The 15,813-nt window shown below is 37.9% G+C and overlaps 1 protein-coding gene across 4 annotated transcripts in view; it reads left to right on the top strand.

Moving 5' to 3' along the window:
- LOC117206424 overlaps nt 1-15,813 on the top strand; it is a 138,222-nt gene that overhangs the window by 98,616 nt on the left and 23,793 nt on the right. The window contains exon 1 of one of the 4 annotated variants that reach the window (XM_033445754.1): nt 8,814-8,964. The exons of the other annotated variants lie outside the window; for them this stretch is intronic. Within the exon in view, the coding sequence (XP_033301645.1) occupies nt 8,829-8,964 (136 nt within the window). The 5' untranslated portion in view covers nt 8,814-8,828. Of the gene's footprint in view, nt 1-8,813; nt 8,965-15,813 lie in introns of those variants that run through there. 4 annotated transcript variants of the gene reach the window in all.

The following is a 15,813-nucleotide window of genomic DNA, read 5'->3' as shown; positions in this document are numbered from 1 at the left end:
TATGGCAGATTATTGTTAAATTTACCTCGAGGAAATAATTCACGTTCAGAAACTTTTCCTTAATGTATTACGTAACGTAATTTCAAACTTCAATGTAACTCGACTTGTTCTTAGCGTTTCCTGAAATGGTTTTCGAATCGCCTCATAACTATTCCTTCTATTTTTCTCATTAACGTCGCATTCTCTTTGCAAAATTCGTTTCATCGTAAAGCGGCGACGTTCGTTTCCTTTTGCGATCTTGCGAAACTCATTTCTCTGGTTAATGGAAATTACGAAGTTTTCTGTAACGATGTCAGAAGCCGCACGTACCAGGAATTTCGTTAATTTCACAAGGATTTCCTTGGTTGTCGCGCGATCGTTGTTGCCGACATTCGCGTAAAGCTTTCGAAACGATCTATGATAGTTGCTGGCGTGTTTCATCTTCTATTCCCTGAACTATGAAAATTACCTCGGCACAAGTGCATCGCCGAGGTAGATTTCTTGGTAGTTTGCTCATTGCCATCTTAATCTACTTAAGCCACGCGCAACTTTATGCGGCAACCAGCTATACACTCGCACACAGCTACCAAAGGTAATAGATCGTCTTAATCGTCAAACTGTTACACCATTTTCCTTGCGCCTATGAAATTCATATTTTGGGCGTCTGATCAGTGTCGTCTTCATCTACCGATCTACGCTTAGTCGTTAAAAGTGCATTTAGGACAAACCAGTCAGTGGTATAGTATGAAAACGATACGGATGGTCGCAAAATATGTGGAGCATATCTGTGGTCTTAAAAAGGTAGTTTAATAATACAATAAGTTCTTGTAAACGTGAGTGGAGATAACGTTTATTTCTAATGTCTGATCGAATACTTCATTTCGATATCGGGGGAAGTTTTCCCCGCATAAAATCTAATAATTTTCTTTCGTAATATTCTTCGTGGTTGATATTCATCGATCGCGAATCATGTCGGGGAATTGACTACGCCTTCATCGAAATGGAAACAAGCAGTTGCATTTAAAAAAGCAAAGGTTACCTTGAAGTCTCGGAGGCACACCCACGTAGATAGAATTTGCGAGCATCGTAAAATATCTCCCTTGAAACGAAGCAAGTATCGGTTGAAACATTTTTTGAAATAACCAATAGTTGGAGAGATAATCGAGTGTAAATTAAATGAACAATCTATGTACGATATAAAATACATATTACGCTCCTTTAATTGTCGTTAATGATAAAAATGCTCGTTTACACCTTAATTTTACTAAAGTGAGAGAAGAACGATCTTTATCGACGTACTTCGCGTATCACAGTGTTCTCGAGTGTCTGACCATTTATGCCTCGATCTACTTGAACCGCGGTCGAATCAACGTAACGCAGCTCGGTTCTCAGACCTGACGATATTTCAAACTTACTTAATTAAACAGTGTTTCGTTGTTCTGTTTAAAATAGTTTGCCGTAATTGCCGCATTACGAATTGCGACGAGCGAACTCGTGTCAAAGTGCATCGCGTAATTAGGGATGATAATACCATTACAATTTATGATGGCTTGCAAGCCGGTTAGTGGAAATTGCCGCACCGCGCCGTCATGTCATTACGAGGAGCTGGAGGCATCTCAAAGGGACATACGCGAAACAGAGTGGCTCGTGTCAATGCCACAAGAAGTCTTTGTGCCTCTGTATACCGTAATTCTTCTCGTCGTGCCTCAGCCTTGTCCTCGAACTCGTGACAGACAATCTTGAAAGGAAACGGCTTGAAAGAAAACCCTCTATCGATTTCCTCTTCTATGCATTCCATGAACATTCCGCGAATATGTGTCGTGTAAACGTACGCGAACACGATTAATCAATAAATTCCGCTCTGCATGAAAGTCTCGTAATTTTTCTCAAACACCTCTCTTGAACGTAGAAGAAAATGGAAAGTAGAAATTGGATTGTAGGTTGGTAGATGTATGTTGTAGAAGTAAGATAATATATAGAAGGTAGTGAAATTATAAGATGTTATTTTTGCATGTTTATGCGTTCCCTTCAGAAGACACGAACATTATCGTTCATTTATGAATAATACGGCAAACCAAGAGCGTCGTGGAAGATTCTTCGAGAACGGAACTGATCGTTTTTGAACAGAATTGTTACGATAATAATTTAGTAGTTAAGTCTTCTTTAAACCTCTTTGCTGAATAGTATTCTACTGAATTTTCTACGTTAAACATTTCACTCGAAATTGACTTTAATTTCGAGGTTGAAACGCGGAACATAATTCTCATGCAAATATCCCTGCGCAATCAATTTTGAACCTCATCGAAATCCCTTTAATCCACGTATTCTCTTTCCGCCTAAATTCCACCGAATCCGGCCTAATTGCGATCCCATTTTTATTCCGGTAGAAGTATCTCATCTAAATGGCTATCATTTCGTATTTCCTTCTCTGTCGTTCGCTGATGTCGTTTCGACGACGATTCACCAATAGCTCGTTCCTACACCCACGACCCTGTAATAGACTGATCATTTGGTCGATTCCAACCCCTTTTGTCGCATCATCCCCTCCATATAAAATTCACGAGAGGCGAGTTCGCGTCGCCGATATATTCTTCCTTCTAGTTAATTAGAAAGCTTTTCAACGAGATCGCTGGCCGTACCGCGAAAAAATATGCAGACGATGCCCTGACGAGAATCGATATCGTTCGTAGGGTAAATTGACCCTTATTGTCTGGCCGTCGTCACGAAATTTCCGTTCTCTGCAATGAACTACTAAAAATAGCCTGCCGGTGGTTAGATCGAACATCATATCTGGTTTTAAATTTAGTTTAAATTTGACTTGAGTATTTTTAGGATGAATTTAACTGAATTTCCTCTTGAACTGTTTGCTTAAGGAAGCTTGCCCATCAATCGTCGGTGTATTGGAGATACTATCGTTATACGAGTTTTAAATTATTTAATTTCGGGCTAGGAATAAAGAGAAAGACTTTCAATCGGAGTTAGAACACGAGAAGGTTTTAAAGTTCTCGCGCACGTTCCGTTCTTGGATCTCTGCCTCGAGTTCTCAAATTTTTAAATTCCTGAAGTTAAAGCAAGTATTATGTATAACAGCTGGAGAAGTATTTTTAATTTTTAAAACTTCTTCGGTTCTTACCACTGGAGTAAGATGATATTCAATTTCATTCTTCTCGTATTCACAGAGGTAATTGGAGTTTTAGGATACAATTCAGTGAACAGATAAATTCGGAATTACACCCGCCATAAGATAAAACATAATTCCTACCAATAAATAACTAATGACATGGTTAATTGCATTGTTATATCGGTTGAATAAATCGGTCGTCGAGCAGTCAGTATCGTAATCGTAATTTCGTTGTAATTGCCAGCTTGCCAAATTATTGTTTCATCGATACGACAATCTGCTTGCAGTATCGATGAGCACTGAAATGTATGTCCAATCATATCCACTTTCGTTTACAACCTATTAAAAAAAAAGAGAGAAATTCAATATGTAGATATTAAAAGCGGATATAAAAGGAAAATCCATTATTCCGGATCAATATACTTTCGTATCTTAATAAAACGTTGTTCAATTAAAATTATTCGCGCTTTCTGTGATAATTAACGAAACCGTATCACGGCTATGTCATACTTTCAACTGAACAATTATCACGGGAAAGCTCGTCTCTCTTCACGGTTTTAATGAGTCCGACAAACAACTGCACCCTCGTGGTTATGTCAAGTTGTCTTTTTCATGCACCAGCCTCGGGAAATTTATTTTCACGGTTCATTGTTCCGCTCGTTAACAAATTTCTGGATTAGAACGATTTGTGGCGTATGACGCAAACTACGAACAAAGCTAACTGGAAACCATAGGGGAAAAAATAGGAAAAGCGATTTAGAATGGAATTTTGACCAAAATTTTGATCCTCGTGATATTTTGTATATTTTTGATTATTTACAAAAATGTTTAAGCTCGTGCATTTTTAAAACGCTTAAAGTTGCTTATAAACCACTAAAAAATTTATATGTATGTACGTTTTGTTTGTTGTACAAAGTATTTGAGATTTTTGAGCGATTCAATCGTAAATGAGTAACATGAAAATGAAAGGGTCGGCAAAAATGTACTTATCTTCTTTTGTGCGCTCTTGAAATACAAACTTTTCTCGGTCGAAAACGAGGAGGATTTACACGGTAACGGAATCCACATGCGCATAATCTGATATATCCATGCTTTTTTATATGCGCTGCATGCTCTGTACAGATAATTCCGCGTAATTAGCGCTCGAAATCGTCGGTCCGTTCGAGAAAAGCGTTCGAGAGATTTTCTTTTCAGTCGTTTAGACGATTACGACTCTTGCCTATTTAACTGGAACATCGAAGCGTTTGCGAGAACGCTTGCGCATTTTACGATAATGGAGTAATTCGATCCCTGAACGTGTACGTACGAAGAACAACTTCTGCTCGTTTCAGCCCGCGATGGATTTAGTGCGTGTATACACACTATGAAAGCTGTACTAAATCAAAATGCGATTGTTTGCGTTACGCTATTCGCATTAATATAACACGCACTCAGCGGATAGATAATTACGATCTGCGTCGATGTTGATGGAATTTACGGCGTTTAATGGAGGCGGGTTTAGTTGAAATTGGATAAGAATTTCCGATCATTGCTACGTTTTTTCCATGGCCGTGGCATCCAGAACGTTTTCTTTCAATTTTTACGTTTTCCTTGCTTTTTCCTTTTATAAAGTGGTTGTTGATAGCTAGTGGTCTTTAGCGTTGACTTTAATTAACTTTTTCGCCTGACCGTAAGATGAAATTTTCAAGATTACGCGGTAATTAGGTTCCATAATAAACAAGTTCATACAGATTTGAAATATGATTAGTTTTTGAACGATAACAATTTTCAACCGTGTCTCTTTCGTTCTCCGTGTAAAGTTCGCTAGAATTTCGTACCGTATCGAAACGTATGGCGCACAGCCGAACAATTACGAGTTTAGGGGCGGTTCTTACGACCGCATGAATTTGCATATCCACCCTCGTCTAGACGACGCTGGAAATGGTAACGTTCGTTAAATACAGCACCGTGCCACAGTTTCGCGTCACTTCCCACAAGCAATTGCTTTGAAATGGACATTAAAATGCTTATTTGATATTTCGAATTTTGTCATAGTTAGAACGATTAGGGCAAATGGAACGAAACTAACGCGCGAGAAAATATAAAATGTTAAAAAATCGATACTCGTTATAATATTCAATGTACCAAAAAAATCTCTGCTCAGCTTCTACTTCTTTATACAATGCGACGCGTTTAATTTTTATCGTATGACCACTCGGACAGATGGTGTAATTTCTGTACAGTACTGTATGACAAGGCATATGCGGTTTTCGTGCGTTTATGCGGTTAATTGGTACAATAAACCGTGTCTATATGTGCAAATGTATCGATTAGAGGTGAGGCTGGCCTCGTATAACCCCACCTCGAAATCAATCAGACCGAACCTACGAGGATCCTTTACCACGACCTCGAGCACATTCGATACATGCCGAGAGTATGGCAAAATCGAAGACGTTTTTTTGTACCTTTCTCGTTTCAAGAATAGATCCTAACCGAAAGACTTCTCGTTAATTAGAGTCAGCCGTAATCGATGGTCGCTTGGAGAAAAAAGTTTTACGATAATTTGTCTTGTTCATTTTTTATTAGACTGTTTGACTTTCTAATCAACATGCGATAAGTATTATTTCTTTTCTTTTTTTTTTTTTCAAGCTGAAGATTCTTACGATGATTGATATAAGATTTGATATGCGACATTTGAAGAAAGTGTTTCAAGTTTAATCAAGTTAGTTCAATATTTGTGTGTTACGTCTAGTTTTTCCACTTCTGATAATGATGATAATAATGTGATAATACTGTGTCACGGACTCATGGATGTACGAACAATTTAGAAAGATTAGATAAGATGAGATACGAATGTTACTAATGATGAAAAGAAGCAGGCTGAGTAACTGAGAGATAGATAAGTAGTTTCCTCGAGAAATTGCACGTGGCGAGAGTTTAGTATATTTATGATTCTTGATCAATAACGAGCAGTTTTTCTTACGCTGCCTCCGCTTTAATACAGTCGATCCTAATATTCTATTTAAAATATATATAAAATATAGATAAAATAATGAAATGTTACAACGTGATACTAGAAGGTGTAATACTAGATGAAAGGATTAAAATGTATCAAATAAATAAGGACAGAAAATATTCTTTTTCCTGGAAATTTCTCGTACAATGTGCATGAAATTTGAAAAATATTATCGCCATTCTATTGTTCTCCGCGTAATCCTTCATCGTATAAAGTGCATCGATACGTAGCTCATAATCTTAGAATTCATGTTCAAGGGTTTGAAATGAATTTCTATTCCCCGTGAATCGGGATGGTCTTTAATGATGGGACACTGTGAGAAACGCGCGAACAGCAAGCAGTGTTTCGCGATTTATGAAAACATTATTTGTTTGACATTTCTGCAATATTCTGTCACAGCATCTCGGCTGTCAGCTTCGTGGTCGAATGCCGTGTTTCCATTTTAAAACCTCGCACAGCTGTATTTCCAATCGGCTTTGCGACCGGTCAATCTCATAATCGGACATTCTTTCTCTCGGTCCGTGAACATTTTCTCTTATTTTCCCCGCGTGTTTCAGCGTCGCGTAAAATGTGCAAGAGGATTCTTCCACGAAGAATCATAAAGTTTAACCTACTTGGAATATTAATTTTGTTTCTTGCTTGCCGGCGATTAAACTCGTCCAGACAGCCGTAAATATAATTACGGCGTTTAGGTGCGACAGAATCAGATAGATTTACGCGCTCGTGGCCATGGTCGTAGTAAATTATTCATACGTTGGATAAAATAGAGGGAACGGACTAAGAACGAACCGTTACGTCAAAATGGATGAGAAAAAGTTTGCTTCGAAAATTTAGATTATGCTTCGTCCGATAGTAACGACTTTATTTTATTTTATCTTGATAGAGGTTGTGTCTTTTCCACAGAGCCGTTCGAAAGGTTAGGTAGACTTTAAAGAAATAAACCAGGAGTAAAAACAGTTATAGTATATCCAAAGTCTAAAGCTTTCATACCGTGGTTATAAAGTTTCCTTCTTAAGTCTCTTTCTAAACTTTCCTCCTCCAAGTTTCCACATACCGCTCGTGTTCGTAGATACCTTAAACCTTAGCTTTCAGAAGCTGTGCACGTATTTCTAGAATTTTTATTTCCTCATCAACGTGTTCACGCGTCGCTCACAAATCTTTCTACTTTTAGACAAATGGATATTACAGTATTTTAAAATAACTTAAAAACTAAGCCAGCAACCACTTTGAATCTAGGAATGTCGTTCAATAACGGCGATGCATCGAAAGAAATATCTAAGAGAAATTTTATGGAAACTGTATAAGAATTGTTCTTCGTGGTGGTAAAAACATATTTCTTGGAAAGCGAGATTTAACAGAAAAACTACTGACCTCTGATATAGGTATACTTAGCTATATTACGTATAGATTAATTAATTGAAATAATTGTAGTAATAATTGTAATAATTGAAGTAATTGAAATAATATTCATATGACGTTTTACCATGCTCTTCAAACACCTCTATGTACTGTATTCGTACTTTTATAGAAACGAAGTAATCGGTAAGTCGATTTTGCAGTGTGACAGTCTAGTCCATTGGAAAGTCCCGGAAGCAAGCTCTTGACTGTCGACAATTTCGGCGCACTCGATTTCCGGTCAGAATCGTCGAAAGTTGGTTCGCGCTTCGAACGAAAATCGACAATGATTGCGCGTCGTACTGGGTTTTACCTGCGGTCAGGATGTTTCCAGTCACCTCGCGTTTCCAGTTCACGTGGAATTTAAGCATCCTAAAAAAAGATTTACAGGAAACAAACTTTTAACTTGAAATCGTTTAACAAACTTTTGGTCGGTGATGTTCTCGCGAACAGGATTTTTGTATATTATTTTAGAATCGAGAGAAGAAATGGAAAATATCTTGCACCACATTTTAATAGTTCATACACGCTATACAAATGCTTCGCGTTTTAGAATCTTTTCAGAAATCCAAAGCATAATGCGATGTTATTATCAGATTAGGTAACCCCCTTCATTTACGCTGCTTCCTGACACGTTCTGGGAGGAGAAGTTGACGTTTCGGTCATCAATTTCGTATAACTTTATACGTAATTAATGCGCGCTGTCTCCATGTGTCTTAACGAAGTGAACTTTTCATGCACTGCCTCGGTATATAAACATAGTTACGTGATCGAACCACAAGTCGTCGATCAGTTAGTCGACTTGGGTCCTGCATTAGTCGTTGTTCGAGTGAATTTTACCAAGCTCGTAGATATTGCTCGGTCACGAACGAACTTATCGTTTCCCGAATTTCGTCAAATCTTGATTCGAGGATCACGATAAGTACAATTTCTACTTTTGACCATCTTGCACAACGATCGAATAATTTGAATGAAATCGGTGAGATCGACGTACGACGGCACAGTTTCTCTGTAGTGTTGGCTAATTACAGGGTCGTTAAGCGTACACGGAGGATGTAGCCAATCCATCTATACGTTTATTTTCTAATTCGTCGACGTATAATAAAAAGTAATAGTAGCACCGGGACCCGTAGGAACTCTCGAGCGATGCTTTCCGACCGCAATGGCTTCCTACACCTCGTACCAATGATATTGGCCTCAACAAAATAATGAATAAATTGAGCGTGGGTCACAATAAAAATATAATCGTCCGCCGTACATCCATGATTCACGTTTCATTATCCTATTAGAGCCAATGGACGGTCGGAAGATAGCTCTCCCCCTTCTTTCGTTCTGTATATGTGCCACCACGTTCGTTTCGTTTCGTACGGAGCCGCGTCGTGTGAGCCTGGACAAACCAAGCCGAGAAGATCTGTCGCTCGCGCAAAACCTCTCGCGCGTTCAATCGTGCAAGCAGTCGAGCGAAAGAGAGAAGGTAGGAAGACCACTTTGATTTCCATCGGTGTAACATAAGTTTCTCGAGCTCTGTTCGTCGACGCTACGAGGCAACTGGGGTGGTGGTGGTTAGCTAGGAGTGGGCAGAGGGTCGAAGATGGAGCTGAGATATTTTTCTGCGATAGCTTTATTAAATATCGCAAACGGCGTCGAGCGAGACCCATTCCGACGAACGACGAGAACGTTCGTTTTTAGAGCAATTTAACCTCGTTTCAGGTGAATCATCGACTCGCGTGCTTTGCATCGCTTCTACGCAGGCATGTGCACGACGTCGTCGATCGGTAATTCGACGTTCGTTCGTTGTTTCATAGGCATTGGGTGGGTGGATGGTTAAAGGATGGGTAATAATTTATGGAATCGACGATTCGTTCCGAAACGCTCTCTTCCGCACTTCTTCTCCCTTACCTTACCTTCCGTACTTCGCGTGTGGTCGAATAAATCTCGAGTGCTCGAGAACAGGCTCTCGAAAACATTGGAAAGAGGCACACAACGCGATATGTTTTCTCTTCTCCCTTCCTTTCTTCCGTTCTTTCAATATGAAATGTGATTGTCGAAGAAAAACTAAATGGAGGAGAATTTATACGCAGGTTAGTGGATGTTCCTTTATTGCGGAGGATCGCAAACCACTTCCTAAGTCGCTTAGCCCCGGGAACAGCGTTCGTAAAGTTACGTTCGCAAAAAGGAACACAGGCTTTCGAAGTTTTAGGAATGCGATTCTATCGATGCAATTGCGAATTCGAATTACAACTGGCCCAAACAAGTTTAAATAAGTTGTATTGGGAATTACTTTCCCGGGTTGTTTCTGGCGAGCCGCGAGCACTCGCGTATTTTAAACGTAGCGTGCTCGATAGCGAATTTTAACTTATCTAACTCGTCGCGTTCTTCCTCTGTAATCCTCGAATAGAAAAGTAAACGACGCCGCCGTTACTTTCAGCGGTGATCGAGGCTCGAAACGATCGGTCGTATCCGTAAAGCGCAAAGCGAAAAGGGTTCCGCGACGATTCTACGAACAGCCCCACCCCCGCGCTCAATTAAAAGAATTTACTCGGCAAACGATCGCGCATGCCGCGTTCAATGAAAGCCGACCGGGTCGATTTTTATAGTTTGTCCAGCGCACATCATCTCCTTCACCTTTGACCATTGCTCACTATCCTCCCCACTATTCTAATTTAAGACTCTATTATTCTCGACATCGCTGCTCGAGCTAATATTTGGCTTGGTAATTTCGACAAGTGTAATCGACAGCATGGTCGGTCGCTTTTCTCATTTGGAAAACTTTCCTGTGGCCAAACTGCTTTAACTTCGAACGCGACGTGATGTGACTTCGTACCATGCTCTATTATGAGGCTTCGAGGGTCGTTTAGGCGGTAACTCAGTATGGCATACTATATTCTTTCAATCTTTTATTGGGCATAGAAATGAAATAATTGGGCGTTGAATCAGGTATACGTAGCGTTTAAAAAGTTTGTATGCGAAGAGAAAATTAAAATGTGCGATACCTTGATCGATGGGGTGGTGTTTTGCTTAAAAATATTGTCGTACAGTTGATAAAGAGTTTGAAGAAACGAATATATACGTAGAGTAGAAAATTTATGGACACACGTGTGTGGTATGTACTCGAACGTTAAAAGCAATTTATCGAGTGGAAGAGAAATGTATTGTAGATTTGCAACGATAAATTTTATCGACGACAGATATTTCACTGTCACGTGAGAAATCTCTTTAGTAGAAGATTTAAATCTACTTTGGAGAGATAAAAGCTTAGATAAAAAAGCTATTACGCTCAGTTAAATAAGAATAATCATCTATCATTATGGATTAAAATGCTATGGAATGTAATTTAATAATTATTTATTGCCAACGGTCGTATAGAAAATGTTATTTCATTGTAAATTGATTATTTTAAGATAATCCACTTCCTATAGTATCTTTTTTATTGTTACTTCATAATTACGAGGACCGTGATTTTAATCTTTTCTCATATTTTAATCTATTTGATACGATCGAAAGAAACAGGTATTTTTTATTTCACTCGGAGAAACAAATTTATGTACTGTTAAGTTAAAAAATTAACATTCGCGTGAAAGAAGCGTTGCGATACTTCATAAATCGTAAGCAACAAATACCTAACTAATTTTTCCCCGTGACGTTTTGAATATCAACCGATGAATTTCAGGAATGTCCAGCTGTCAGAGAAACACAGTCTCAAAAAAGTTAATCAACTCGATTCAAGCGGGTACGCACAGAGGTATCCTTTGATGGCTTGTCCAGGAAATTTTAACAGAATCGCCAGCAGGCTGGCCAACAACTAATAAACCGGTCACTGTTTCTATCGTTTCTGCGAATCGTTCGTTCCACCCCTTTTCACTGGCCCGCAGGGTTTTATATACCCATGGGACAAGCGTTCCAGATCGTGAAGAAATGGGGACATTGTCACATAAATTTACGAGAAGGGACGACTTATCAAATTCATGAGAGCGATAATTGAACGATGAAATTTCTTGAAATTTGTGAGAAACGGTTTTCACCGTAGTATTTATAAAAGGATAAGAAGATCGTTGTATAAAGCAATTTCAGTGTCAAAATAAAATTATAGACAAATGGTCCACTGTTCACAAGTATCCGAATTATTTAGTATTTATTAGTATTTTGTTATTTACTATATATATGTAGGAGATGAAAGAACATCGGGGCCTTTCTTCTGGAATTTTTGGGAAGATCTCCAATACTTTAGTCTAGACTTTTTATTATAGCTGTACTTAAACAATAGAACTTAGTAAGTTGAGTATTAAGTAAATAATAAGTTGAGTTACACTTGAATTGTGCACAAGTAAGTTGAGTTCGACTTAGACTTTGGAAGAAAGCGCATTTGCTATCCCGTTGACCGTGGATTCGTTATCGAATCTAAGATCATTGTCATTAGCATCTCGAGCATATCTAATCACCATCTAATCATCATATTTGTACCAGTAAAATACCATCTATATTGTATAACAACAATGGCTGATCCAAACGAAGATTCTTTACACGCTCCTAATCCCAATGAGAATTCGACATACTAGTTGTTTAAATATCACCGGTTGTATTAACATTAAAAGTCCTCCGCAGTCTAGTAATCACAATCACCCGAATTTCTCAGTTCCACGTTTCTAACATAAGAAGAAGATATTCAGCTATTACAAACTAAATTTTTTTTATTATTTCGTATGATTTTTATATAGTCGGATTGTTGAATACACGAAATGCCGTTATTCTCTCTCGTATAGTATTCTAAAAACATTTGGGTTAATCAGCCGAAAAAGATGGAAATTGAATACTCACGGTTGCGGATTAGTTGATGATTAATTTCGAGATTCCATTCGTTTGTTATGCACACGTTGAAAAGAGTATTTTTTGTTAAAATATCCTTTCATCACGATGCAGGTATAATATGATTTCTGTTTTTAGACTTGGCTTTCAATCCGGAAGAGAATAGTCACGTCATAAATATTGTTCGCGCCACGCTATGAACAATTTCAGTTTAATTAGCGATCTCCATTCAGATGCACGCGTGGGCGTGGGTACGCGAGCTACAACTCGTATCGTGTTCTCGTATTCCGTGCGGACTCTGTTCTCTACGTTGTTCCTCGCGTATTTAGAACAAGTATACAGAAAGTTTATGTATATTGGAACAACACGAATCTTGAAATTTTCTTCCGTTCTACCATGCGTTTCTTTCCCCTCGGGATATCTGCTGATATTTCATTATTTTCATCGTTTTCAACTGTTTTATTGTAAATTTGTTATTTCATTCGCATCGCGTGTGCCTTATTGTCTGAAGTAACAAGTACAGATTTTTACAATTGTACTGAAAAAGACTTGGAACTGTTTAGAAAAAGATCTATATTGTCCCAAGGTTCTAATAATTCAATATGATTCTTCGATATGCATGGTTTTTCCTCGTAAAAATTTCCTCGTAACGCGATGTGTCTCCATAACATCGAACAACGAGATAAGCCGTTTTCCATGTTTTCCCCATTGCAGTCAGGGTATTGTTCCCCTCTAACAAGGGGTTGCTTTTTTTCCCAAATAACCGGAACGATTCGCCATAAAGAGAACGCTTTTACGATCGTTGAGAACACAGAAGCATTTTCTATGGCATTTTTCAAATTGCTGGATCGAACGAGGGTGAAAGTTGAAATAAAATATAGCTGAAATTTTTTTTCTCATTCCATTGTCATCTCGTCGTTGTTCCGTATTTTTTCGTTTGAGTCTCGACAATCAAAGCAGATTACTGCGCGCTTTAATTTTTTAAACGGGATGCTGTTTTCAAAATTCTACTTTTTTCGTTGCCATTTGTTGAGTTCGTACAATGCGAAAGGAAATTTCATCAAAACTGCTTGATCGCAACTTTTATATTATTTTTCTTTTCCATTTTTTCGTGTTTTTATCTCATCTTTTGACATTTTTCTCCCTCTTTCCTTTTCGTTCTTCTTTTGTACGTGTTAATTAGAATAATGAGAATTGCTTGATGAACAATATTCGTTGGAAAATAGAATTTTTATTCTTAGGATCGGATTTCATTTAATTTATACGTTTTCTGAAATTAGATTAAATGCTATTTATACGGATTTATATGGAAGAGCAGTTTCGAGAAAAAGATTATGAGAATATTTGTTGAAAAATGACTTTCTTGGAATGTATTCTTTGCATTCTTTCGCGCATTAAAAGAGAGAGGCAGTATACAGTTTCTCCTTTTCCACGATAAACGTAAATCATCGAACGAAGGCGAAGGAAAGATAAGAGAAGAAATTATTGATAAACGTACCTCTCTCATCGGCTTCTTCGATTAATTGCTTTCGTTGATGTCGATCGTTCCTGTAATTAGAAGTTACGAGGCAGAAGTTTTCAAGAAAGGTGGAAGGGCGTAATTTCTGGAAAACATAAACCGGAGGTTTTCTTTACAAAGAATTGTTACTAATTAGCTCGTGTAAGCATGCTGTGTACAAGGTTCGCTCGAGGCGGGGAATCTTGCTTTACTGCAACAACTTATATTTTAAAATAATTAACAAATATAAATTAAAAAAATTACTTTAGTGCCAATTATTATATATATAAAATGAAAATAAATTTTGATTTATTACTCGCTGATACAGTTATATGATTATGAATAAAAATTAAATCTAATAAAGCAGATATCGTACTGCTTTAATATTTTCTTTAAACTTGTAAAAGCATAAAATTAGAAATAATTTGACTCGCACATTTAAACTTAAAATATTTCTCACTTCTCTATAAATGTTTAGTCGTAGATGAAAATTAATGTATAACACGTGCTGTCCTGGAAGGGACAAAATTTCTGAAGCAAAGACACGCATCTGTTTCATGCAACATTTCATTACGTCATTTGAACGTGCTTCGGAAAATTCGCGCCATAGAAGTTTAATTAAAATCGGCAGGTGGTGTGTGTGTGTGTTTTTTTTTTTTAATATTCCTGCTTATGTTCGTGAAACGAACGTTCATAAGAAAAAATGCGAGCGGAAAGAGCAACAGCTGAATTTTATAAATGATCTTTATACGACATTCGCTAGGAAACTCATTTTTCATGGGGAATCATGAATCTTCTTGCGGAACACGAGGGAGATTAAGCTCGCGTTTTGTCGAATCGATAACTGGAACGACGACGGGGAACTTTTACCGTTCTTTCTGTTTTTTAAGCAACTGCCGGATACCATTAACGCTCTTATCTTTTTTTGTCGTCATCTGAAAGCTACACGACTTCTTGCTCTTTACCTTCTTTGCGATAGTAGCATTAGACACTTTAACGTCAAATAGCATGCACTTTGCGTACTTCACAGCTTCCTCGCTAGAGTTTAATAATTTCGCGTGAAACTAGAATCTAACGAAATCGTAAAACTCCTGCGTTCTCTACCATATAAATAGATCTCAAACAGGATTTTTATATTTAACGTACAATACCGCGTACAAATTAATTGGTACAGACTGGATATTTTTTATAAAAAAAGAAGCATGATTCTTTGCTTAATCGTTTCATAACGTAACTATCCCATGAGAGAGAAATGATACGAAGATGCTCGATAACTTTCAACGACTTTTCAACCTGTACGTTAATGCAACATTTATGCGATACATTAATACGATACGAATAGCAAGTCTAGTTGTTTCTAGGAACGTTGGAATTCGTTTATCACGCCGAAAATTAATGTTTGCCGCGCTATAAAATACACCAAACGCATGTGAATTTCGTTCTAGGCAACAAAATTCTCACACTTGAATTACGAAGCGACTCCGCTTTTAATAAACTGGATAATGTCAAAATATATATCTCTGCCTTTAATAAACCGAACGCTGTTAAATTATATTTATCTGTCTTTCCAATTACGGATCTTAATATCCAATAAATCAACGGCTTCTCTCTCAACTTCCACTTTAGATCAACATTTTACACGCTATATTGACTCAACACGAACTGCAATTCGAAACAAGGAACATTTATCATCTCCTGAAGCAATCTCTGTCGTAGCGCAAAACACACAGACTGCGCGTGAAGTTTCTTTTACGCAACAAATTTTGCACACTTGAATTACGAAGCAACTTCGAAACGCGTCTTCCGGGGGTAATTTCACGGAGGAGTAGAATCGTGCCGTTTAAACTCGACAAGTCGATTATCCGCTTGTTCAACGATAGAGCTCGCGAGCAATTATTCAGTTGCCCCTGTCGCTCGATAATCGTTGCTTATTATTTGCAACTGGAAACGAAGCGCGTTGCGTATCGGTTTATTGCACGGTATAAATCTACATTAGAACGCGCACACCTACGAAACCGATGA

The sequence above is a fragment of the Bombus bifarius genome, unplaced genomic scaffold (assembly GCF_011952205.1).
Source record: "Bombus bifarius isolate JDL3187 unplaced genomic scaffold, Bbif_JDL3187 scf7180000008006, whole genome shotgun sequence".
In the NCBI taxonomy this organism is placed as follows: Eukaryota; Metazoa; Arthropoda; class Insecta; order Hymenoptera; family Apidae; genus Bombus; species Bombus bifarius.
Note: the sequence above shows the minus strand (reverse complement) of the source record. Positions and strands in the feature narration are given on the sequence as shown.